At 36.7% G+C, this 26,345-nt stretch overlaps 2 protein-coding genes across 6 annotated transcripts in view; both read right to left on the bottom strand.

Annotated features, from left to right (window-relative positions):
• LOC583607 (ninein-like protein) overlaps positions 1-8,735 on the bottom strand; it is a 30,889-nt gene extending 22,154 nt beyond the window's left edge. For all 4 annotated transcript variants that reach the window (XM_030999242.1, XM_030999243.1, XM_030999244.1 and 1 more), the window contains exon 1: positions 8,585-8,735. The gene's annotated coding sequence lies outside the window, so the exon portion shown is untranslated. The remainder of the gene's footprint in view (positions 1-8,584) is intronic.
• A 3,443-nt stretch (positions 8,736-12,178) lies between these two features.
• LOC587594 (threonylcarbamoyladenosine tRNA methylthiotransferase) lies at positions 12,179-24,964 on the bottom strand. 2 transcript variants are annotated; one of them, XM_787311.5, is made up of 13 exons: positions 24,864-24,964; positions 20,719-20,889; positions 20,084-20,196; positions 19,310-19,540; positions 18,597-18,717; positions 17,973-18,076; positions 17,108-17,274; positions 16,685-16,830; positions 16,073-16,133; positions 15,424-15,543; positions 14,528-14,674; positions 13,388-13,552; positions 12,179-12,886 (listed from the first exon to the last, which is right to left on the bottom strand). In XM_787311.5, the coding sequence occupies exons 2-13, from the start codon at positions 20,880-20,882 to the stop codon at positions 12,755-12,757; spliced, it is 1,671 nt and encodes a 556-aa protein (XP_792404.3). In that variant the 5' UTR covers positions 20,883-20,889; positions 24,864-24,964; the 3' UTR covers positions 12,179-12,754. The 2 variants fall into 2 exon arrangements, with proteins under 2 accessions (XP_792404.3, XP_011663334.2); XM_011665032.2 differs by having other exon boundaries at positions 12,179-12,883.
• Between the last annotated feature and the right edge of the window lie 1,381 nt (positions 24,965-26,345).

The following is a 26,345-nucleotide window of genomic DNA, read 5'->3' as shown; positions in this document are numbered from 1 at the left end:
GGAGCATTAAACAAAATTAAAAAATATGTATTTTATTATTATGTTTAGCATCATGTTTGGGCATATTTAGCCATTTTTGTCACAACACTCAATATCTTACAAGCAATGTCTTAACACTTGATTGAGATTGAGATCAAGCTTGCTTGACTGATCAGAGTAGCATTCTTAAGGCTGAAACTGAGTATGTTCTTTGAACTAGCTTCCATTGATGAATAATAGATGGTGTCTAAACAGCCAATCAATGCAAGGATGTCCTGATCTTAACACACCTATTATACCATCCAGCGTCTATTCAAGGAATATATTGATTGATTTCAGGTGTTTTGTGTACTGAGTCTTTGTTGGATTCATCACAGCGTCTCCTTTAAAATGACTTCTGTTCCAACAACTGAGTTGGTAAATATGTTATCACAACCTAAACTGGAACACCAAGGGGCATCTCATATACATTATTAATGAAAGGAATTCTGTTGTATTTTGATATATCAAAGTAAAACCCTAGCCACAGATTAATTACCAAAAAAGCACAAATTAAAAAAAATATTGTAAGATGTACTCTAAATAAAATTGAAGTACTAGTACATGTAATAACGTGTACAGTTTATGTAATACTGCCAATCCTGGCATTTTCAGTGGAGGGGAAAAAATGGTTAAAAAGGAAAAGAGTTATACTAAGGTAACCATGGCAATTCTTTGCACTTCAGAATGCAGCTACATACCAATTTTATTGTCTGGTGGTAGATCTTCAAAGATCATAAATCACATTTCAAATCACAAACAGTAGATCTCCCTTTGTGAAAGAAATTCACATTATGCTCTGTTGACCAAGATTCGGAGCAGTATCATGGGAAGGGAAAGCAGGGGACCATCTACATGGATCTATTTTCCTTCTGTGCTGCATTCAGTGCTAGTAACAGGAAACAAAAACCAGGACAAGGTTGAGCATCTATTGTGTCGACGTACAGGTATATTCAATTCAGCCCTTAATACAACCTTTTTCACACCAAAGGTATAATGGTAAAGGGATTAATGGTAAAGGGATTAATGGTAAAGGGATTAATAGGGGATTACACTTGAATTATACAGGTAACAGGATGCGCAGGGTCTGGGATTAATGGGATTAAAAAAAGAAGTTTCTACATCCTGTTCAATCAGAGATATGAATGTCTTTTCTCAGGACATGTACATGGATTGAAATGCCATGCATACCATGAGAATCTTTTAATGGTTTAATTAAATCTGACTTTAAACAAGTAGCAATAACCAAGAAGCCCACTTTACAAGTCTGTATAAAATAATATAGCCAGTGCTTTGCAGATTAAAAATTGAATTTGTTAAAAAAAATGAATACATCAATAACCACTGTTTGTTCCGAGAATGATAACATCAGTTTTATAAAACTATTTGAACTATTCAAAAGCTGAAAATGTAATCAATTATTGATTTTTCCTTCTTCATTACCATAAACAAGGCATGGATGCATTATTATGACATGTATACATTTAGTTTCTCTGCTTACTGATACATGTACACTGTACTTTAGAAGCTTATCTACTCTACATCCTCTCCACCCTATTTGAAAGGTTTCCATACTGACCTTGTTGTATATTGAATAATGCTGTTGATAAAAAATCGATTGATTCCAAGGGGGTTGTTTAAATATTTATTCTTCTATGGATTCTTTTCTCTCCGGACAAATGTTTAACAGAGTGTATCCAAAGCTTTCAGTATTTGCACTTTGCTGGTTTTCTTTGCAATATCATGAAGAAGTCAATGAAGTTAACACCTTTCCTCTCTGATCAAGCAAACTAGCCCCTACAGTGTACATGTAAATGCATTAATTGAAACATAGATAAGGTTATCAACAACAGAGAGTGCAGAGAGTTACTGGTATAATAAATCATGTGTGTCCTCAGAAATATGTGATTCACAATTTTTTTTAAATATTATTTTCTTAAGAAATATATAAATCAATAGTCCTTTATTTATAGGTGTAGGAGGAAAATACTTGAATATGATATGCCTATAATATAGATGATTGAGAATAAAAACAAAAATACAAGGAAGGAACTTTTACAGGAAAAGATAATGGTATTACTTTACAAAGAGCTTAAGATTGGACTTTAAAACATAACATAAAATCTTTTGTGAAGCCTCGATATGCTTCTGAACAAACAACACGACTGATATCGGATATTGCTTGGATTTCATGGCTGGGTCCCAAGGATAACTTACAGGTGCTTGGTCATGTGATCACTTTTATGTGCCGATCAGTGAAACATGATCGCCCACCTGAGAAGGTGCTATTGGAAGATGTCAACACCAAGCATCTGATTGCCATGGTGACCAAAAGTCTGACTGGACCACATCTGTGATCTATCCACACACAATTTGGCTAGTTATTTTGTGTTGTTTGAAGTTTTGAAATGAAATATCACAGAAAGCTCTATATTGTCTTTACTCTTTACCTTCATACTGATAACAAAATAGATGTGCATTAAAACATTGTTTGTTGCTAGGATTCTAAATTCTATGCTTACAAAATATAATAAACTGTGCAATTAACTACAAATAAACAATGAGTGGCTTATTAAAAGCTAACAAAAAATGATGATCCTTTGTGTGAATTAAGAGTAAAACATTAGACTTGATTAATATCACTGTACTAGCAATCTCACCTACAGTGTATGAAGCTATATCACCAATTATACAACACCTACGTGGATCCCTGTCATTCGATTGGAGGATTGTTGGTCACATGATATTAAATAGATGGTATATTGCACGGTCGTGCATTTTTGGTTATATGCAGACTGCGTACCTCTCTGCCGTGCGCGCGCGTATCCCTGCGTGTATCTGACGCGAAGGCAATCTGAATGTAATCGAGAAGGCTTGAATCCAACTTGAATTTATCTTTAATATAAGGAGTAAAGCATAATTTGTTGATTAACGTTCTATTAGATCTTCTTCGATATGTTGTATAAAACAAATAATGAATGTTTTTCATTCGTTCAATGGTGCGAATATTTTCATTCGTTGAAAGATTAACATTAATTCTATTCAACTCGGCTGACGCCTCGTTGAATAGAATGTTAATCTTTCAACTCATGAAAATATTCGCACTATTGAACTCATAACCATTCATTATTTGTATACTAACAAGTCCTACTCCACATGGATTCACCCTTGGCTGCATGTGGATATTCAAGTTGAGGATGAAATGCAATAAACTACACATACTCCACAAGTACTCTCACATCCCTTGAAATTGCTTGAACACAAACAACACACACAACCTAATTTCTCAAAACCAAACAAAAGAACACACACACCTGGTTTAAGAACTTTGGTTATTGCCCATTCTATTTGCTGCCTAACTATATCAGACCTGCCAACCTCTGGATTCCAAAACTGTATTTCTTTAATCCCAAAAGTTGTATTTTACTGACAACAATAGGCCATGTTCATAATGTAACCAAATTTAATGCATACATCTTTGTGAAGTGCCTCAATACAAATTATTTCATTCACCTGATAAGAATAATAGTATTTCAATAGACAGAATCCAAACTGCATACATTAGTTGTTGTCAGGTGGGACAAGCATTATGTCTTGACCTACCTAGCAACACTTAATATATACAGTTGCATTCTGACTATTGAAATACTATTATTCCTGTCAGGTGAATGAAATCATTTGTATTGAGGCACTTCACAAACACTTATGCATTAAATTTGGTTACATTACGAAAATGGCCTATTGTATTTTTAAAAAACACAGATCAATGCCTTGAACAGTTCCTACATACAGGAATACATTTTTTTTATGGATCATTGGTTGAATATGCATGAATTCGTCATGACTGGTGTATTCGATGAACCAATGAACATCCCCAAATTGTAAGATGCTTGTAGGATACTTTACAGGACAGAACCATTTGAGATCAAGAGATCTCCAGAGAAGTGAAACATACAACAAGAAACTCATACACTAAATATATTGATAATCTAGCTATGATGTCTGCTGAGAACCCTAAAAGATTTTGGTCATTTGTCAAAGTTAAACAACAAAATTCTAGCACGTGTCGCTTTAATTATAATAGTACTCCTTCATACCCCTTCCAAAACAGCTTACAGTTTGAATAAGTTCTTTTATAACAACTTCTCCACATCGGTAGAGCCATTTACCGATCTAACAAATTTATAAATAATTGTTCTAATCACAAATCACCATTTCATCCCCTTACACACATTAAGATTCAACCCTCAGATGTTCATTAGCGATTAAACACCTTCAGGTATCAAAACCACCTTGCCCAGACAGAATCTCTCCTGCCATCTTAAAATTAGCAGATAAAGCAATTGTCCCTAATCTTACTAAATTGTTTAAAATGAGTACATGTATACAATCTGGGACTGTCCCGCGTGAATGGAAACTGGCTCATGTTATTCCTTTGCACAAAAATGGGGAACAAAGTTCAATCACTATAGGCCTATTTCATTAACCTCTATTCCTTGCAAAATGTTGGAAAGACTCATTGTTAAACGATTACTGTAATTTTCCCAACAAATAAGATAATTCCTGACAGCCAGCATGGATTTGTTCCCAAACGATTGTGCACCACACAATCCACACCTCGGTGCTATATTACACATTGGCAAAAGTTTTAGATTGAACTTTACCTCTCTGCATTGAGACAATATTTTTAGGCAGGGCAAAGGCCTTTAACAAGGTTAATCATTCACTGTTAGTTAAGAAACTACACTATTTGGTATACCGGTATGTATAAATATATTAAAATGAATTAGTTCATTTATCCCAGATCGTAATCAATGTGTCCTTTTTGAAGGGGCTAAGTCAGATTGGTTTCCAGTAACCTCAGGTGTGGCTCAAGGGACTGTTATTGGCCTGGCCCTTTTTGATTTATTAACTGCTGATTTAGAAAATGTTATTTCCCCTCTCGACTCAGCCTTACCTCAATCTTGTATCGCATGATTAAGATTCTTCTGGATAGTTGAAATTTTAGAAATAATCTTGTTTCAACCAGAACCGTTGGAAATCAACGTTAAAGCAAAAAAGTGCTTTCTGTGTATATCGTGCTGGATAAAGATGGTCTCGTTTTTCTCAGAATAGCAACAGCCATTGTATGCAAGAAAACAGTTGCTTAATGTAGAGATGGTTGATTCATGCATTTCAATCCAGTAGCAGAGGATTTCCATAACAAGTACACTCCAAGACATTAGAATGCCATTACCAAATCAAGCATGCCCAAGTCTTGCCAGTATCATTCTTTGAGTATTTAAATAGAGGAACAGCTGAAAAGTCTTTTATCTACTCACACATTGAAAAGTGATTGATAGAACTTCACTGATTGTGCATATATTAAGATGCATGGTGGGAAATCAATTGTTCAGGCAATGATTATTTATCAACTCGTCATGTTTATGCATGAGTCACAAGAAATGTTGGTGAGGAGGGGATAAGTTGTGCTAACTGTCATAAAAACTGTTGGTAAGGTATATTTGGAGGAGACTGCATCTAAACTAAATGTGATGCCATATTCACACGCGGGGCCAAATTATCAGTTGGAGGGTAAATGGGTAGGGTTAAATGGGGTTAAATTATGCTGTATATCTGGCCCTGTTGTCACAGTTGTCTACATAATATATGTAGGTCTTTCTGTCTATATTTCTTTAATATACTTTTTCAAAAAAGTGGGGGGGGGGGGGGGGGGGGGGGGGGGCCCCTGAGCCCTGCCGTTCTGTGGGCCCTGACACGTAGGCCTCTAATTAAGCAGATTTCTTGCCTGACTGTAAATAAAGGAATTTGTCATTTTCAAAAAAACGCAAACAAAAGTATAACTTACTAAATATTGAGAAATATTTTTTGAAAAATATGTCATCTCAGCAACATTTGTAAATCATTAGAAATAAACCATGATCAAATTTTATTTCAGGGAGGGGGCAACTGCCCCCCCCCCCCCCGATTTCCTTCCTTTTTTTTTCTTTCTTTCCTCTTTCCCTTCCCTTCCTTCTCTCTCTTTAAGGTTTGCTTGGGGGACGGCAAGGGCCTTTCGCCCCCCGATCCTAGCGTTGTTGGCAAGATTAATCGCAACTGATATCCCCATCTTTTCACCCTTTGCTTGGCCTCTTTAGCTCTCCTCTTTCCCATTTCCTTCCTTCTCTGTCTTCTTTTTGGCAAGGGCCTTTTGCCCCCCCCCCCCCCCCCCCCCCCCCCCCCCGATCCACATCTTGTTGCCGGAAAAACTGCAACTGATATCCCCCTTCTTTTCTTCTTTATTTTCTTCCCTTTATCTCCTCTGTTACATTTTTCTTTCCCTTTCCTTCCTTCTCTCTTATTTTTTTGATGGGGGGGGGGGGGAGGGGGATGTAACAGCCTGGGGTCAAGGCCCTTTTGCCCCCCCCCCCTCCCCTGATCTCCTCATTTTCTTATATTTCTTTTCTTCCCCTTTCTCTCCTCTTTTCCGTTTCCTTCTTTTCCTTCTCTCTCTCTCTCTTTTTTGCAATGGGGGGGGGGGGTGGGGGTGGAGGGTCCAAGGCCTGCTGGGCCTTCCCTCGATCTGCGCTTGCCTAATTCCCTGTCCTTTTTTCATTTTTTATGCAGATAGAGTCTTTCCACCAATAATACCTTTGACTCTATGCAAGTATTCAGTCCATCTTTTAACACATGCCCCAGGCATAACTTGGTGTATGAATCAAGGAAATAAAATCAATAACAATTATGTGCTTCATGCTTCATGGAAGCCCCCAAAAAGACACATGACCAAACTTAAAATCAATGTATTGGGAGATGCTACACAAAAAACTACACTGAGGTACAAATGAATTATTCCGAAACAAAATACCATTTCTCAGACGAGAATGTTTTCAGTATTGAAGGAAGGAAACCAGAATTAGGTTCTGTATACTTCAAAAGAGAATTTTATTGTTAGGATTTGATTCACTCTATATTTATCAGCATTACTTCAAAGTTCAAGTCCAACACATTAATAGAATACAGACTTGAGCAATTTTTGATATTGGCCAATTAATTGCTGGGTCAACTTTTTTCATTTTTACAAAACTTTTCAAATTACATCAATATTCAATTAAAAGTTACTGAAAATACTATCAGTGTACCGCACTCTCTTTATAAATGTTCACTTGGAGTCATTCATCATTTATGTTGGGGTGAAATAAATGGAAATGTGGTGTAGAGTCTACTTTTATGTTGTGAATATCATCTCTGTATCCAAAGCACTCATGTCTAGTCTCACTCTCAGCAGAAATTACCCCCCGACGAAATAGACTAGATTTTTCTGTGTCCAACCCTTAAACCTTGGCCTGGTCATGGGAGTACAGTAGATTTACAATACATTATCATTATGCACTAAAAATAATCGATGGAGAACATGCCGATTCTTTAGTAGAATCAGTTGTAAAAAAAGCAAATTCTCGTCTGAAATTTTTGTACAGATATCAAAGTTGTATGGATTTAAAAGCAAGACGTACACTCTGTTTTGCTCTTATTCAATGTTTATTTGACTATGCTAACCCTGCATGGTATAGTAACATAAACAAGTCAGATCAAAAGAAGTTGAAGATTATACAGAACAAAATGGTGAGATTTATCAACTGTTCTGGTCCAAGAACTCATGTTGGCTACAGCGAACTTTCTAAAGCTGGTTTTCTTGAAGTCGACCAAAGATCAAAACAACTCGTATTGCATCATGTGCATAAAATATACCATACTAGGTCGAATCATTATATTCGATCCAACTTCGATCTTGTTACTGACGTACATGATTATAATACAAGAAATAGACGATTCAACTTTAACTTACCTGAAAGAGTAGGTAGTATTGGAAATTCGTTTTATTACAATGCCATAAAACATTGGAATTCCCTTCCCAATGGTGTAAAAGAAATAGGAAACTATGATCATTTTAAGAGGAAATTAAAGGAATACCTAATACTTGACAGTCAGAGAAGAGAAGTGAATGACATGTTATATGATTGAAATTTTTATTCTTCTGTCGGTTCATACTTTTTCATGTTGTATATACTTATGTTTTCGTACGTTATAGAATTTCTACAAATTCATCATTATTTTCCTCTTCTTCCTTCTCCTCTTTTTCTTCTTCTCCTTCTTCTTTTTCTTCTTGTACTTAATATCATTTCTATCATCAGTTTAAATGTTGTTATTATTATCTTTAATAAGTAGTTCTTTTAATTTTCTTATCTGTCTGTAAATATTACTATTTTAACTTATTAATTTTATACATGTCTGTAAGGGACCCCACTGGAAATAAGCTCTCGAGCTTTCGTGGGTTATCCTGTTCAAGCTGACTTTTTTTGATCTGTTATTATTGTATATTGTTGTATGTTGGAAGCTTGTCGAATAAAAATCAATCAATCAATCGATGCCTTGGTGGTGGTCACAGGCCAAACCGCTCTACTGTATGCCTCACTCGTACCGCACACATTGCAATGGTTAATCGCTCAAGTCCGCTGTTATCGGAGAAAATTCACACAGTTTACACACTGCAAAAACAAGTTAAAATAGCATAATTTACAAAACTTACCACACAGCTGGATTATTGTTGTTTCAATCCACGGTAATTTGGCGTTTTTTGTTCATTCATATAGCAAGTTTTCCATGTTTCCTAGTATTTTACTGCTCAGACTGTCGCAGTCGTGGTATGTCCATTGGTTGGATGATTCATAGCGTCTGTAGATATTGTTGTTGGCATAGGTCACGTGACAGGGGTCATTGAATAGGCCGTGCACCCAAGCGTAGCTCGATGATGATTTGAAAAGAACACTTCAATGAATGGGATCAGCCCGGGGGATAAGCTCAAGAAGTCCTGGTTTTGTTTGTTACCGTTAGTCTGCACGAGAGGATGTCATGTTCCTTTTCTTGCTTCATAAAATGATGTTCTTCGTACTACTGTAATTAACTAAACTAAAAATGCGTCTTTGGAGGATTTGTATGTTTTTTTAAAAGATGACACTCTTCTGTTTGTATTTTGTATTCATTCATGTTATCATTACTGTCATCACTGTTTGAGGGGGGTGGGTGGGGGGGGGGGGCGGGCGAGGGGAACATAATCTTTCATATCATGGCAACACTACCAGAAGAAGGGTCGATAACAGACTAATTAACAACAAAGTGTGTATCTATATTTATGAACAATTTATGTAAAACAATTTGGGAGGGGTACGTTGGTCGAAAATTGTATATGAATTTGTGATTTGGCCTATAAATATTATCAATAAAAACAAGCACCTGGTAATATATTTGTTATCAAATTCTTTAATTGCTATATCCGCCCTCCCTTGTGCAGCGCACTCACAGTCAAGTTGATTTATTTGTCAATTTTGTCAGGTTTTAACGTTTGATCGAGTGTGAGATAGATTTCAATTCCCAAATGATGCAGTTCAACCACTTTTAACTGGAACATTTTAGTTTCTTTCTCTGATAAAGATTGACAGGGTCTGTACCTTAACTAATCATGTAGACATGCCTGTGTAGATACCTTAGAACAGGGTCAAACATTTTCGCTGACGGTCAGGATCTGAAGGCCATGAAGGTACGAAGCATGGGATGCCATATTCGCGCCAAAATTCTTTGCACCATTCGTATACATGTACTTAAAATGAATTAGAACAATGTACTATTAATTGCTGAAAAGCCGTACACATCTCAAACATTATTCAATTTTGTTTCAGACACAATCTACTCCTAATATTTACAGTACTGATAGTTGTAATACTGAAGAAAATTAAGCTTGTTTTGGGTCTATGTCTGACGTGACCCAAGGAAAAAAGAGTTACAATTAAACAAAAAAAGCAGAGCCTACCAGCCGGTCCGGACTTGGAGAAGCCCTGACCTAGAATAAGGTTTCCCTTTTCCCACTCTATCTCTCCCCTTTCCCTCTCTCTTCTCTACCTCACTCTCTCTCCCTCTCTCTCTCACTCCTTTTTTTCCTTCTCTCTCTTTTTCTCTCCCCTCTCTCTCCCTCTCCTGCTTTCTTCCTCTCTCTTTCTTCCTCTCCCGCTCCTCATCATCCCTTCAGCTCAACTTCCTTCTAATAAAGATGAAATATCAACAACAAATTCTTTTCTTTTTAAAGAAATATGCCCTAATACAAAACAATGTGTGACTACTAACATCAAAATAAAGATTCATAAAATTTCAACTCCAGGTCACCATGCATTTTCAAACTGCAAATTCCATAAAAGGGAGGTTTCCTCGTATTTTACACAATTTAAGGATTTTTGTTAAATGAATAATTGCTTTTAATGAGAGACATTTCTAAAAGCTGTGGGCATGGAGTTACAGACACGATAATGATTTAGGAAGCTTAACAAAATGTTTTGGCGTGAAAAGAAGAGTCTAAAAACGGAAAATGCACAATTATGCAGAAAATCATAATTGTATGGCATAGAGAAAATAAACAAAACATTGGGACATGGAACTGGTTTAAAAGTGTATTAAAAAAACTAGAAAAACTAACTGAATAGTCCAAAATATCATCAAAACTTCAATTATGACTTCTAATTAACCGACAACTATTATGTCTTTTGTGTTCTAGATGCACCTTTTTGTGCCACTATATTCTCCTAAGTTACCTTATTATCATACCGGTACTCATATATAGGATGTTTCAATTGCAAACACCAACCTCAAAGAACAGAAGAAGGGTACCGATAGGTGCAATGTGGTCAAAATAAACTCTTTTTGTTGTTGTAGCTTCCTAATTACTTACATGAGTTATATGTTTAAAAAAGTCCACTGTCCACTTGTACAAGGTATCAACTTCATCAAAGTAAATTCATATTCTAATAGCTTAAAATCAGTTTATGTTGAATCAACATTTCTTAAATGATACAAATCACAAATGACACAGAAGACAAAGTATTCCTTCAGTTTATCAACCAAGTGTTTATTCCCCAGTGAATGAGTAGATAAACAAATTGTGACTTAAGCTGTTCAACATGTATGAGCATTGCAAAAATGTCAACAATACAGGCTTCATAAAACAAAATCAAAATATAAATATCCTGTAAAATTAGTTTTAAAATACCGTTACTGGCAATACTCTGTGCTGCTAATGATTCCCTTTGAATCATACTCAAGGAGAGCCTTAAAACAAGTCTAGGGTACAATTTCCTTATGCATTAAGCTCAAGGGGGGGGGGGGGGAATGACATAGCCCAGCAACAGCAAAGTCCAGTAAATATATTGATCCTTCTGATATGTATGTTTAATAAACAGTACATGAAATTGCAAATGAAAGAAATGATAAAGTGAGCAATTGGGCTTACTTTAAATAAATACTGAACGTTATGACCATTGTTACAGAAGTGAAAGAGCAGATGAGCAAGAATTTTATGATAGACAAGGCCCTCACATGGTAACAGCCTTCTCACTTGCTGCCATTAATAGGAAGTCAGTTATCAAGAAGTGAGCAAACTACTTTTATTGTTTCCCACACAGCAATCCACCAGACCAGCCACAGTATGAAATGAAACTAGGTCAGTGTTTACACATTATGCTATGTCAAAAATCTAAAGAATATATGATTTATTTACAATCTAAATATATAACATACGGGTCATAATGCAAATTGTAAAATAAAAATTCCACTCAAACGTATGTTCAAGTCAGAGTGAGCATTATGAGACTTAAGTGGTATATTAAAGTGGTAGCAACACAGGTGGCAAAATCTTGAAATTTGAACAAATTATATCAAAGTCCATCCATTTATTGACAGTCTGTAAACAGACTAATATAGAGACTAATCCTTGTGTAGGTCAGTAGCATGATTTGAACCTTTTATATTGCACTCTACAGTCTGCTAGCTGGCTTGTAGCACATTTTCCAGCCCAATTATTTTGATACTGGTCGTCTTCCTCATAACTTCATGCCCAATTAAACAACTATTGGTGCAGTGTCCATGTGCTGACTTCAACCACATAAAAACATGTTGTATTCTATTTAAGGCATATCATAGAAAAGTCACAATAAGCTTTAGAAATACTGGGTGGCTTTAGCAAAGCTGCACTATATAATAAAGCATTCCAGGAACCACGCCCTCCCCCCCCCCCCCCCCACTCCGGGAACGGATGGACCGCATTCATGTTCCCAACATCTCTGGTAAAGGGGTACTTTCATGCAAGAAAGTCCAGCTCGTAATACACAAAAAATCGAACCGTATTGACTTTACACACCAGACTTAGGGAGGTGCTTTCAAAGGGAGGGAACATGCATACGCCTACCCTAAAGAACACTGAGTGGGAGACCGGACCAGGAACCTCTTCTGACCAGTTACCTATTCACACCATATACACCATGAGCATGCAGATATTATGCCTCTCTGCAGGCATTTGTTCCGAGCCAGCACAACTTAGAAACCAACCATTTCAACATTGCCTGCACATCCAGTACCACAGTCTTGTCTGGTTGGGCAAGTCAAAATTCATGTTAAGTCATTGGCCTCTCGGCATTTGCTATCTTGAGATATGTTGATATGCTATATGCTATATGATATGCACACATTGAGGAAGACAAATGCAGTGATCACTGTCCACTGCACTTGCTACCTGAAGACAAGTTGTTGTTGTCATCTTGCACATATCCAGATAGACGATAGCAACATGATGATTGATAATATCAATGGCCATGGCATCCAGGAAGATGGTTCAAACAAGAACAGCCATGATGATTAATGTCCGTGTCCATAAAGCATGCTATCTTGTGAGATGCTGATACGCTATCCTGCACACATCCAGGAAGGCAACTGCAATAAGAACAGCCATGATGATTGATACCCAGGGCAAAGGTGCTTTGATTGGTGATGATGATTCTCTGGAAGACAGCTTCTGCATCAAAAGGCATAATAAAGAATGTAGTGTTAAAGAAAGAATTCCAGAAGGAAATATACTAGAAAATAAACTTTATGATAGGGAAATAAATCTTAGCTTAAAGCGCCACTGCACTACTTATAGCTACTTGTGCCCTCTATATAGCAAACAATGCCTAATCAGTGGCTGATGGTCCCCCATGATCCTCTTTTTCTTATGTTAATTGAGAGCTGAGTTGATGAGATCTTTAGCCATCTGTCAGTGACCAACCTGGGTGGTCTAATCCCTCCTGGCCAAACTAGTACAGACGGCCTTGAATAGGAGAACCTACCTGAAAACATACACTACAAACATGGGTCCTTAAATTTGGTTGAGATTTAATTGATCTTATGATGTCAGTGTAACATCCAGCATATAGTTGAATAGAGTGACTATAGCTGCATGAATGTTCCCCCTCAAACTTATGTACTACTGCATTGCATACATAAAACACATCAATGTAAATAATATAGTACATACCTTCGCTGAAGCTCTGTGTATTGATCCTGCTTGTTGGTTCTGTACAGGGATACTTCGAGCAGGCCCGACATCCAGAACTCTACCCATCAAGAAATGCTTTCCAACCGAATCTATCTCTACTTTCAATATCCTACCCAGATACTCCTTGTTATGAGGCACCAGCACCTGCAGCAAAGGAAAGCAAAGAAAATAAGGGGGTCTATTGCATAAAAAGCTGCGTTTAAATCCAACTAAAAAATTAAAGATTTTTCACCAGTCAGGAACACATATTAGAATGACTTGTATGAAAATTCACTATTTTTTAAAGGACCATTAATATGGAATAGTATACCTCAGGAAATTAAAAAATGCGAAACTCTCAATCTTTTTAAAATTAAATATAAACAATTTCTGTTAAACAAGTATAATAATCAGTATCAATAGTATGGGCAAATTTTTTTTATACTCTGATCGTGCATGATAGTAAGTTTTAATATGTTCTTTGTTTTTGTTCTGTTCTTTTGTTCTCGTTTTCCTGTATGTGTGTTTTTAGGGGTAGGCTTTTATATAAGGAACTTCCCTCCTTTCTGCCTATACCAAATGCTCTTATAAATTGCCATTGTATTTGTTATCACTTTCTTGTGTTTTTTTTAAATATTTTTTGATAACTCCATTCTGTATTTGTATATTTTAAATGTTTTTATGAAGAGTGTTGAATAAACTTTGAATTGAATATCTTTGACTGATTGTCAAAAGTACTTGGTACAATAACAAATGGGACAATAATGCACTGAATTGGGAAATACAAAAACTTGGACTTTTACTTATTGTAGTGTAATGAAAAATTACTAAATTATATATGAATCCTTATCAAAACAAATTGTTTGGACAATAGCCCCAAGGAAGAGAAAGTATGACAAAAGAGAACTGTTTTAAAGTGCAATTCACAATTTTTCTATTTTTGCAGTTTAAAATATAATCACCTCTAATATTCTCAATTGAATTGAATTACATTTTGTCTACACATATCTTTATTTCATGTAAATACTGAATACACATATGCCATTCAAGAACAATGCATAAACATTGTTTACTTTCAAACTGACAGAAAATGCATCAAAAGATGAGCAATGAATGAAAGCTCAGATTAAATATACCAACCTGGTCATAAAACTTGTTATGAGCTACTAGATACTGCTTGTCATGTGACACCTCTGTGACAAGAACATCAAACCTCTCGCCCACCTTGTCATCGTATGTCTGGTAGCTCTTGAACAGTACCGTCAGAGCTTTGGTCCGACGCTTTTTCTGTGAACAAAAAGAAATATTCCATTTGGTCAAAGAAACTGTTATAGTCTGTCTGTACTAGTTTGGCCAGGGGGCATTAGACCTCCCTGCAAGGTCACTGATGGGAGGTTGTCTCTTTAAATCAGCTCTCAATTAACATAAGAAAAAGGGGATCATTGGGGTCCAACAGGCACCGATAAGGCATTGTTTGCTTTATAGAGGGCGCAAGTAGCTATAAGTAGTGCAGTGGGGTTAATTGCATAATTTTCTTTGTTGTGAGAACATCGAATACCAGATAACATATGATGAATAATTCTCAATAGCAAAGATGTTGAAATTATAATGTGCTTAAGTACGTAAAATAAAGTTAGTGAAAACAGCAACTTCAGGTGTACATAGATATAATGTGCAAATTGTTGTCTGCTTGTCATAAGGATGCATGTGGATGCAAAGATAACAAATGTATATTTACAGAAATACACATACCAAGGTTTTGACAGTTCTTTTACCACATCTATGTGAAACATTTCGGTCTTAAAATCATCAAATCATTAACAGTGATAGATTATTACTTCAGCATCAAAACTGAAATATTTGGAAGTCTAGATAAAAGAAGCTGTTTATGAAGATTTGACAACAAATTTGTGCTCTGGTTCTTCGGCAGGCACACAACAAAATATGTTGATTGAAAGACTTCAATAAAAATAAAATTTCAATAAACAATATGGTAGAAGTGCCTGTAAGATTCATTGTGAGAGGGGACCCATTACCTCTTGCGCTGGGACTTGAGGCCACTTGGCTGCTGGTGTACCTGGACGAGGGAAGTACTGATTGATGAAGACACTGGGGAATTTGAACTCCTCTATCAAACTCAGAGTTTCCTCAAAGTCCTGAAAAGCAACAATTGTAACAGATAAAATAAAATAATTGAAAATAAAATAATATAATTGAAAACTGATTGATGAAAACACTGGAGAACCAGAACTAATCTCTGAAACTCTGAGTTTTCTCAAAGCTTTGGTTCTTGAAGCAATAAAATCGTAACATAACCCTGTATGACTCAAAAATCTATAAAGGACCAAAGCTAGATAGCTTTTAAAGTGTTAAACTGTGCTTTGCCAGGAATGTTATACTGGGAATGAACAGTACTCTATCAAGCTCAGAGTTTCCTCAAAGTCTTGAAAAGCAACACATTCAAACTTGTATTCTTATAACGTCATGTAAAAGGATGTATGCTTAGAGAACTTGGCATATCTTTTTAATTACTGGGATAGTACTGTATCTCAAATATTAACAAAGAAAACTACTAATTTTTAGACTTCAATGAAGAATTCAGCAGCAATATAGCCCTGTATTCTGGATACTTGCAATGAAATATTAGCATTGTATTGTAGGCCTATATGGGAAAAGATACCTCACCTTTTCACTCTCATGTGGAAATCCGCATATAATGTCTGTTGCTATGGTAACACGAGGCACTCTGAATGGAAAACACAGAAATGCATATATATGGAAATGTTAACCAGCTAGTTTTATCATGGATATTTCAACAGTGCTAAAAAAAGATGGGCCTGTAAGGTTGAACAATCGTAAGATAAATGACAACTAATTTTACCAAAGACAGCAAATAATATTATTCTGCATTATATTTTGATGTATTACTTGTCAACAATATACCTGTTAGTACTGACTGTCAAAAGGCCAATTTATTTTGTCTATTCATGTACATCGTATACGAAAACAGGTTCTCATTTTAATAGACAGTACCAAATCCAAAAACAGCATACCTGGTAATCGTGAATGTCAGATGTTTTAAATACATACACGACAAGTTTAAATGCACTTCTGAGTAGCCAACTAGATGTCGGTCCTAAACTATATCCGACTATGAATGCTAGTTATAATCTTCAAAATCAGGGATTCACTGGAAAGTTTAAATGAGTTAATCTAGCTCTGATTTTAATAGTAAATAGCTGATAAGGATGAGGTACTACCATGAAAATATTCACATTCTCGCCAAAAATAACTCACTCTTTTCTGAGGAACTCTACAATTTTCCTGAAGTCAGCAGTACAGTACTCTCTCTTCATGTCCATAAGAACTGAATCTGAACCCGATTGGATTGGAATGTGAAGGAAGGAGTAAACCCTAGGGTGACGCAGTATCCTGGCAATGCCCTGTGGAAAGATTATATCAATGAAAAAGAGGTGTTACTGTAATACGCGACGTAACACTATCTAAGAAACATATAAATATACTAAGACATAATAACAATATAAAAAATAATAACACTCAGATAATCCTGTTAATAGATATACATTTTTCCATTCATCCTCAGATTTAACAGCAGAAGATCGGATCCCCATACAATTGTTTGAGGTATAGGGTTTGGATTACATGTGTGGTGGGTATTCTGCAGTTGTTCCCATCCTTGTTTCTGCTTGTCAAACCTACCTCTAAATGGTCAAGGATGTAAGGCGGATTGGTCATGCCTATTCTCATCATGCATCCCTCAGGGATGACCTCTACCAGCTGGTCTAAGAGTTCCACAATGGTCACTCCAATATCGATACCATATGCCCCTGTGTCTTCACTGGTCAGCCAAATCTCACATACGCCCTCTGTTGGCAAGATGACAATTGAGAAGGACAATTAAACCACCTACTTACCGGTACGAAATCACAAATCAAATTATCTTTATATATGGTACTGAAAAAACAGTACTTTGAGAAGCAAAATACAACATGCAAACATATTGATAGTAGAAACCTCTCTTTAAACAGGAATACAAATTGTTTTTCCCAATGAGCCTGAAAAGAATCCCAAACTTGTTGGACCACCAAATGTTATGTACAATATGAAGCCCAAAGTAGCCTCAAACAGAGAGGTGAATGGGCCTGAAATCAAGGAAAGTCAAAAACTGGAATTCCTGGTATTGAATGGGAAGGCATGCTGTCCCTATGAGTTAATGTACCCCAAAGAGAAAATAGAGTAACCTGACAGTTTCTATGGGATATAGTTCCTCAAGGACAGAGGGTTAATGGTCATTGGGTTTAGGGTTAGGTATATTGTTTGGTCAAGGTTTGAAGTGAGGAATTCGATTTGTGAAGAAAATAGACTGCAAAGGTATTGTCACAGGACTTCAAAGGACTGGAAATATATCTCTGAGAAGCTGCTCAGCAAGACGATCTGGATGGTGTCTTGGTTGTCATGTGTAAAATCATTTGATTCTGCCACAACATTCCTATCTAAAAACATTTTCAATCTTTGCGCTCTCCTTATACTGAGTTTAAGTAAGATACTGTATTCATAAGCTTACCATCAAAAGACTGTTTCGCTCTGGCAACAAGTTCTTCTGGTGGATAACTACCAAGTTCTCCCCGTGCATGTTTCGTCTTGCAATAGGTGCACTGGTTTAGGCAGCTGGTGCAATAAAGAAAAACAAGATTTGAATTTATATCAATTAAAAATTGGTATGTTACATATACATTATACAAATAGCTTTTAGTGCTCTCATGCATGACAAGATAGCACAAATGGCTTTCAAAAGACAATGACTTTCAAGCATTCCCCTCTCATTTTGGTAGGTAACAAAGAGTATATAAACAAATAAGATATAACTAAGAGTCAACAAAACATATGAACAGCTGATAATTATGTCCCATTTTTGTTATATTCTTATAACTTGACATTTGAGCAGACACTGTCGGCCATTTACAAACCATATTAAACTAAAGATCACCTTGCACCTTGTAGTATACTGTGAATGTACAATATGTAACACAAAATGAGACAATCTCACCATTTCTATTCATAGATCTTCTGTTCATCCACTTCTAAAGTTTAGGGCTTCAATTTAGACAACACACATGTATCATGGAGTAATAACATGAATTAGTGAAATATTTACATTTTGTGAGTTAGCTTGGTGTTAAGTACTTACCCTGTATTGATTGCAAGGATTTCCACAAGCGGGTTTCTCCTAATCTTAGGCAGGTCTAAACTAGCTCCACCAATCTTCTTTCCTCCCTGCTTCTTCTGTCCAAATAATCTCACTGTATTCCCTAGAACATAATAATAAAAAAGTGTGGTATTGTAAATCTGATTACCGGTGACAGGGGTTTATATTTGATTTTGACCAATTCATGTAACTTAGTTTGAAAATCTAATGTAAAATGCTTTACATGTAGATTACTGTGCTACCAGTAATCAAATTCAGCTAAGTAAACTACCCAGTTTCAGCACCTTCTTATGTAAACCTTAGAGGGAAAACACAAATTCAAGTTTCTAAATTTGCTCTGTTAAAAAAAAATCAAATTAAAATGACCCAATCAATAATTTCTTTAATTAAATCTTAGAACTCATTCCTGTTTGCTCGAACTAGGCGTTGTGGCGTGCGCCTGTAATCCAGCTTAAAGTGGAAGTTACAAACTGATTCAGCCGAGGACGCAGGTTCGAAACTGAGTCACGTCTTTCGGATGGTGACGTTTAAAGGTCGGTCCCCAGACGTAAAATAATCATATTTGATTGATACACATCTGTAAAAACCTAATACACACACACTGTTTGCTCTATAGATCCTGGCATTATTTCTTGGGGGGGAGGGGGGAAGGAGTAATACAATTTTACTGAGAAAATTGAGACGAGATACATTACCTTTTACAGTCTCCTCCACAACTTCCACCACCCTGTCTATCTGCTGCACCCCGATGACACTGACGCCTTGCATGTACTTGGCCTTGGGCTGGCCCTGGGGTACGCAACCAGCTAGGACCAGTGCCTTGCCCTGCTGCTGGGCCTTCTGGATCTCATTCCTGAAGTGATCCTCGGCCGGGTTCTTGACCGTACAGCTGTTGAGCAGCCAGACGTCTGCCCCGCTTGAATCGTCTTGAAGTTGTAAAGAATCAATAACATCGATCCATCATTATCATCATTATCATCATCATTATTGTCATCATTATCAACATCATCATCGACATTATTTGATGAGAGTGCATGATCAGTAAGCGATGCACAAACAATTTATCATTGCTCTTATTATCGTCATGATCATCATCCAATTCGAGCCTGAATTGTCCGTAAATTTATGAAATAATGACACCATCGTCATTACGATTCATAAAAATTAAACTCCAATTAAGATTTTTTACCCAAACAACCCTTTGATTTTAAGTTGGCAAAATTCAGGCTTATATTAGTAGACTTTTTATTCACATGTTAACCAAGGCACACACTTACTGAGCCACTTAAATCTCAATACCGGTATTCAATTTTAGGGTAATTTAATCATGCTCCATTCTAAAAAACAGAGAGTCCTTAACAAAATCTCAGAGGTTTTGTTTTAAATGCATTTCAGGTTGTTTGTTACAGATGTTATGTCATAAATAAGCAAATGTGGAATGGTGAAGCTGCTGTCTCCCTTAAACCTACCAGTAATAGAATACCCATAGCTTGCTAGCTGACCTGCCATGTACTCTCCATCAGAATTATTATGAGAGCATCCCCATGTCTTCACAAAGACTTTCTGAGTCCCTGGGATAATGCTGCAAACAAACAAACAACATATTTTAAATGTGAGTTTATATTCCATTGTAAGCTACAACATGTTGACATAAAAGCACCATAATAAACTTGAAAGAATAAATTTGATAACATGAAAATATATACTTCAATATACAGTAAAAATCTAAAACCAGTCAAAACCAAAGAATCATTGAAGTAGTCATTAAATACTTTAAATACTATATAGTGTATAAGTACTGCATGATAATAAATTAACTTGGAAAACTTTAAAGGGTAAGAAGAGTTTCCAATATTGAAAATGTAAAAGCACATGGTAAGCAGGTGTACAAAAGATATATCTGTAGATATTTCATATAAAAAATACATCCCTTTTCTAGGCAAAAAATACATCCCTTTTCTAGGCCAAAAATATTAGGTCATGTAAACACAGCAGTCTGGCCTCCCAAAATCTTTAAAAGTGTACATAGGGCTGATATATAAAGAAATTAAAAACTCGAATCCAGACCCCCTATAAAAAGAGTTGATGTAAAGCCCTGCAATACCTGTCTGCTTTAATGTCTTCCCCGTTTTTTCTTCTGTCCTTCTTCCGATTTAAAACTTTGGGCATCACATCTTGTTTGTTAGCATAGCGTTCCTTCGGTGTGACATCCCCAGCTGATATGATGTCTTCAATGTCATCAATTCCAATCTCACTAGCAGATGGCATCTTGATTCTATGGAAGTGCAAATACATATTTATGCAAAAAAAAAAAAATATATGGCTGTTTCCACTTTGATAGTCTTTTAATAGATATTTTGAGGGAATAATCATTTCTAAACAAAATCAGTTGGAATTTTGTGGGGTACAATTTCAAAGTCTGATATGAAATAAATCTCCTGTATCAAAATGTGAATTAAACAATTAAAAACAAAACCACACAATAGCAATGGCTGTTTGTACATTATCATTATCAAACTGTTCCCCAATACCTTCAATACTTAATTTCACACACCTGAACATGAAAGCACATTGAATCCTTTTAAAACAGGTTTATTAGAACTTATTATCTTAATAAAATCTTGCAGCAATACTTGACCTGGGTTGGTATTTTGAAATCCTCCAACTTTGAGGTGGCCTTGCAGGTCCACTGATATTTGGTTTGATTTAAATTACCCCTCCCTCTTATTACACCCGTAAGCACATAGACCGAAAATTTCTTACAGCCGTATTTTAAACTGTTACTGCGCATGAAGGAAGACGACGTAGTCTATTGATAATAACATTTTAAAATACGGCTGCAAGAATTTCAACACAGAGTTCAATTTCGACGAAGAAAATCTGGAAAAAAGACCCTTAAATGCATTACGCATCATACAGTAAATCTGGTAAGTGGAACCGCAGAGCTACCAAGTGTCACGTATTTCGAGGGTCTGGAAATGCTCTCACGCACGGCGCGCGCGCTAGATTTTGAAAAAACGCTATACCTTATACGTGTTATACCGAAAAATGAAAATGTCACGCATTGCTGATCTTTGAACTTTGCGTCTCTGGAACCGATGTATATTAGCCTAGGCCTAATATTCAAGAATAAAAGCATCGGATCTGAATCCGCTAAATTAAAATGACATTTTTATAGATCTAGAAGTCCAAAGTTTGGTGGCACTTTTGCCGTTTTGGTGGCATTATTATCGTGCCATGCCACTAACTTCTGACAGCAGACCCTATGGCCCGCTTCTGTCTCTACTTAGAAGAGCCAACCCTACCCAAATAAGAGGCTAACGAACGAAATAGACTTTTGGTCTAGTATCATGCACCTAGCTGTACCTGGGGCTGTGCTGACTGCTGGATTCTTTCATTCTTCTTCTTCTTCGGGGGTACTCCTCAACGTTCCGTAAGGAACCAAGCGAGGAGGAATGAGGGGGTGCGCACTGTGCTTGTTTAGTTCTTATTGCTTGGGTCTTGGTTGCGGAAAAAGTTGGTTGCTTGGAGTTTGAAGGTGTCAATGTTCGTGGTCCTTTGGATGTCGGAGGGTAGTGAGTTCCAGTCCTTGATGGTACGTGGAATGTAGGAGTGTTTAAAACAATTGGTGCGGGTGGAGTATTGGATGAAGGAGTTTCCTGAGGTACGTCTGGTAGCTGGACGCAGGTAGTCCGACACCGGCAGGGCCAAGTGCCCCCCCAAGGCTTTGTGCAATATACAGACCCTCGAAACTTTCCTTCGAATAGAAAGCAAGTCCCATCCTAACCCTACCATTAGTTTTGTCGCGCTGGTAGTTTGCCTGTAGTCATTGCATACCATTCTGGCTGCCCTTCTTTGGACCTTGCCAATTTCCTGTGTATGTTCTTTGGTATATGGGTCCCAGACACTAGAACTATATTCTACAATTGGACGGACTAGGGTTGTGTAAGCTAAGGATTTAGTTTGTTTAGTACATGATATAAGGTTTCTACGGATGAATCCATTGACCTTATTTGCAGATGATGTTATGTTAGAAATGTGTTTATCCCACTTTAGATCATTGGAGATCTCTACCCCTAGGTACGAGTGAGAGGGGGTTTCCTGTAATACAGTACCTCCGATGGTGTACTTGGTTGTTACAGGGGATCTAGAAGCGTTAAATCTAAGAACATGACATTTTTGGGGGTTGAGTTGCATTTGCCACTTATCCACCCATGCAGAAAGTCTGTCAAGGTCGTCCTGTAGTCTGGTAGCGTCAAGTTGAGTTTTTATGCCAGAGTATAAGATACAGTCGTCTGCGTATAGTCGTACGGTCGAGGATAACTCGTCAGGTATGTCGTTAACGTAGATTAGAAAGAGTAAAGGTCCGAGCACTGTCCCTTGAGGAACGCCCGACTTAACCCTAATCCACTGTGAATGTTCTCCCCCAATACTACCCGTTGGTGCCTGTCTTGTAAGAAGGATGAGATCCACCTGTTGGTTTTCCCATTGATACCGTACTGATTAAGTTTAAGGATGAGACGATGATGGGGCACAGTGTCGAACGCTTTAGAAAAGTCAGTAACGATCATGTCAGTCTGGGTCCGTTTGTCGAGAGAAAGGGTAAGGTCGTGCATGGTTTGGATTAGCTGTGATTCACAGGAATGACCTTTCCTAAATCCATGTTGGTATTTACTGAGTATGTTGTACGACTCAAGATGGTTCATTATATGAGAGTGTACAACATGTTCTAGTAGTTTACAGCATACAGAAGTGAGAGATATTGGTCTGTAGTTTTCTGGTTTAGTTCTATCACCCTTTTTATGGATAGGTGTGATGTTGGCTTTACGCCAGTCTTCAGGTAAATAGCCTGTATCAAAAGATGCTTGGAAGATTTTGGAAAGAAGTGGTGCCAATTCTTGAGAAAACTCTTTTAGTATACAGGGGGAAATCTCGTCGACCCCGGAAGCTTTTTTTGGATCTAAGTTCTTCAAGAGTTTCTCGATCCCTGGAGTATGAATGATTATATTATTTATACCAGAGATATTAGATTGAGGAATGTTGGGAAGGGTTTGTAGATTTTCTGTAGTGAAGACTGAACGGAAGTATTCATTGAGTATTTCGGCCTTCTGGCTATCCTCTGATGTGAGGACACCCTTTTCTTTTAAGGCGGGTACTCCAGAGGAGTCCTTCCTGAGGCTTTTGACGAAAGACCAGAACTGTTTTTTTGATTGCAAGCAAAAATCTCTAATGTGTTTTCTGTAAGCAGATCTGGTCAACTTATGGGTCTCTTTTCTGATTTCTCTAAAACTCGCCCAGTCGCAATCGTTTCCTGAATTTCTGGCCTTGTTATAGGCCCGTTGTTTCCGTCTATGCATTCGCTTGATTTTGGGGTTATCCAAGGGGTTTTGTTCTGATTACTAATAACCTTGGTGGGAATGAAAATATCCATAATGTTCTTCAGTCGAGTCTTGAAGACATTCCATAATTGCTCAACAGACTCAGTGTTTGATGTTGTAGCACAAAATTCCTTGCCAAAATTGTTCAATTCTGTTTTCATTCCTGTTTTGTCTGCTTTGGCATACAGGTAAACACGACGTGGTTTAGGTTTGGAGATTTTTGGTGATGTGTTTATAACAAGCATGGGAATTCCGTCATGATCACTTATCCCAGGTAAGATGGTAGATTTTTCGACTAGGGTAGGATTGTTGGTGAAGAAAAGATCGAGTATGTTTGATTGTCTAGTAGGATCAGTAACTATTTGTTGTAAGTTATGATCATTTGCCAAGTCAATCATTTGATGACATACTTTCGTAACCTGTGGGTTAGGACGTACGTTTTGGGAGTCCCATTGTAGATCTATATCACCTAGATTGAAGTCACCACCAATCCAGATGTTGTCATTGTGTTTACCTTTAATTCTAGACAGGGAAGTTTGCAACTCATTCAAATACTGATAGTCCCTTTTATCTGGTGGTATGTAAAAGGCACCTACCAATAATGACTTACATCCTACCAACTGAAACTGGACCCAAACAATGCAATTTCCCAAACTATAATATAACATAGACTAAATGACAAAATATCGAACATGTGGGGCTTAACGCATCAGGAGTTTTTCACACACGCTCAGCTCAGGCCACAGCTCAAAATACACCAAATAGGTCTAGATCTAGTCATCTATTCTTTTAAGCTCTTGACAAAATTCAATTCATGAATCTTTTTTTATGTTAGAGTTTAAGAAATAAGAATTAATACACAAAAATATACCTGAAACGTGAAAAACTTGGCTGCTGTGGGCTGTAGCTGGACGGTCTTTGTGTAGTCTTATTTCGATACCGTGTGTTGTTGTGTTGTAAATGTAGTTCCAATGCATGTGAACCACTGATCTCTACGGAAAAATCATTCGCCCTAAACCGGGCCCAAAACTAACAAGAAAGACAATAAAATGTCAATAAAAATGGGGGGGGGGGGGGGGGGAGAGAGAAAATGGCCAAGTTGGAAATTACCATTTGAAAAATGGGAATATTCAATAACTTTAGCTTCTCCTTCCTCTCAAAAAGTGGGGTGGGGGTGAGGGTCTAATTGTGTTTGAAGTTGATTGCAACTCCAAAAATTCATCTCATTCTTATTTTTAATCAGAATTTGCTCAAACTTTCACTGAATGGTTCCTCTCATGTTTCTGCTTCTATCAAAACCAAATTTATATCAGGGTGGGATAATTATATCATCTTGATTTTTTGTTAATGGCAAAAAACCCTAGAAATTAAGGTATATATTCAAATTAGAAAACATGAGCATCATAAACTGTCATCCATGAAAATTTGACAATCTTTTGTTTTACAATTTGCTAAATTTAGCTTGATATGAGGTGTCAATTTGACCCATTACCGATGATTATTTTTTTCAACACCTAGAGAAGTAAAAAGACTTTATTCAGCAGTGACACATGTCATGCCAACCATATGATTGTATTTTGACCAAACCAAATTTATTTTGTCCAGTATGTGCACACAATTCTGTGCACAAACCGAGTTGCCCTTCATCTCTCTTACTGACATTGAAATTCTCATTTATTCTGGTGATATGAGACATGTACATATTGCTCTCATCTCCCACTCTATATCATACTTGACAACAAGTCTATTTTAGATTTGTCTTTATATATTGTTTAATCAACCAAGAAACAGATGTTGTACTCTCTTTCAATCATTATTATGAACATTCACCACACACTTTTCTCAAATACATAACCAGCAAAGTCACCAGATGAAAACACAAAATCTAAAGATTTTTTTTTTTAAACATTGAATTATAAAGAAAGAATTCTTCAGAGCCTCTTTCAATATAAGCCCATGACTATTAAAGTAGTCAGTAAATCCATGTGAATCCATTGTCTTTTTAATTGATTTGCATCCAAGACTATATTTTAAAATGATAAGTTTGGAAGTTAAGAGTCTTTAGAAGTTTAGACAATATCAAGAAGTCCATTATATCAATGAAAATCAAGCAGAATTTAAAACGCAATCTACATGTAACCCTTATGAGAAGTTCATTTGCATGAAAGCAGAAAAAACAAGAGAAACAGAATGGTGAATCCAGGAAAATCTCAAATTGGCAATTTGGACAGTGGATTGTGAAGTTAGTCTTGGACAACTGTCTCGTTTGTCGTGTACACAAATATTTTAGATTTCTGTTTTTTCTCATAAATGCCTTCTTTCTTAGGACACTGCTCAAACTACTTTATGGATT

This window comes from Strongylocentrotus purpuratus, unplaced genomic scaffold (assembly GCF_000002235.5).
Source record: "Strongylocentrotus purpuratus isolate Spur 01 unplaced genomic scaffold, Spur_5.0 spur5_scaffold_5, whole genome shotgun sequence".
In the NCBI taxonomy this organism is placed as follows: domain Eukaryota; kingdom Metazoa; phylum Echinodermata; class Echinoidea; order Camarodonta; family Strongylocentrotidae; genus Strongylocentrotus; species Strongylocentrotus purpuratus.
Note: the sequence above shows the minus strand (reverse complement) of the source record. Positions and strands in the feature narration are given on the sequence as shown.

What these genes read in the sequence shown, in the direction of transcription:
- LOC587594 (XM_787311.5), bottom strand. Translation starts at nt 20,882, where the DNA reads ATGCCATCTGCTAGTGAGATTGGAATTGATGACATTGAAGACATCATA. An exon ending in CTATGGGTATTCTATTACTG is followed by an intron (nt 19,541 to 20,083) that starts GTAGGTTTAAGG and finishes TACAACTTCAAG; the next exon opens with ACGATTCAAGCGGGGCAGAC. An exon ending in ACATCCTTGACCATTTAGAG is followed by an intron (nt 16,831 to 17,107) that starts GTAGGTTTGACA and finishes ATCTTTCCACAG; the next exon opens with GGCATTGCCAGGATACTGCG.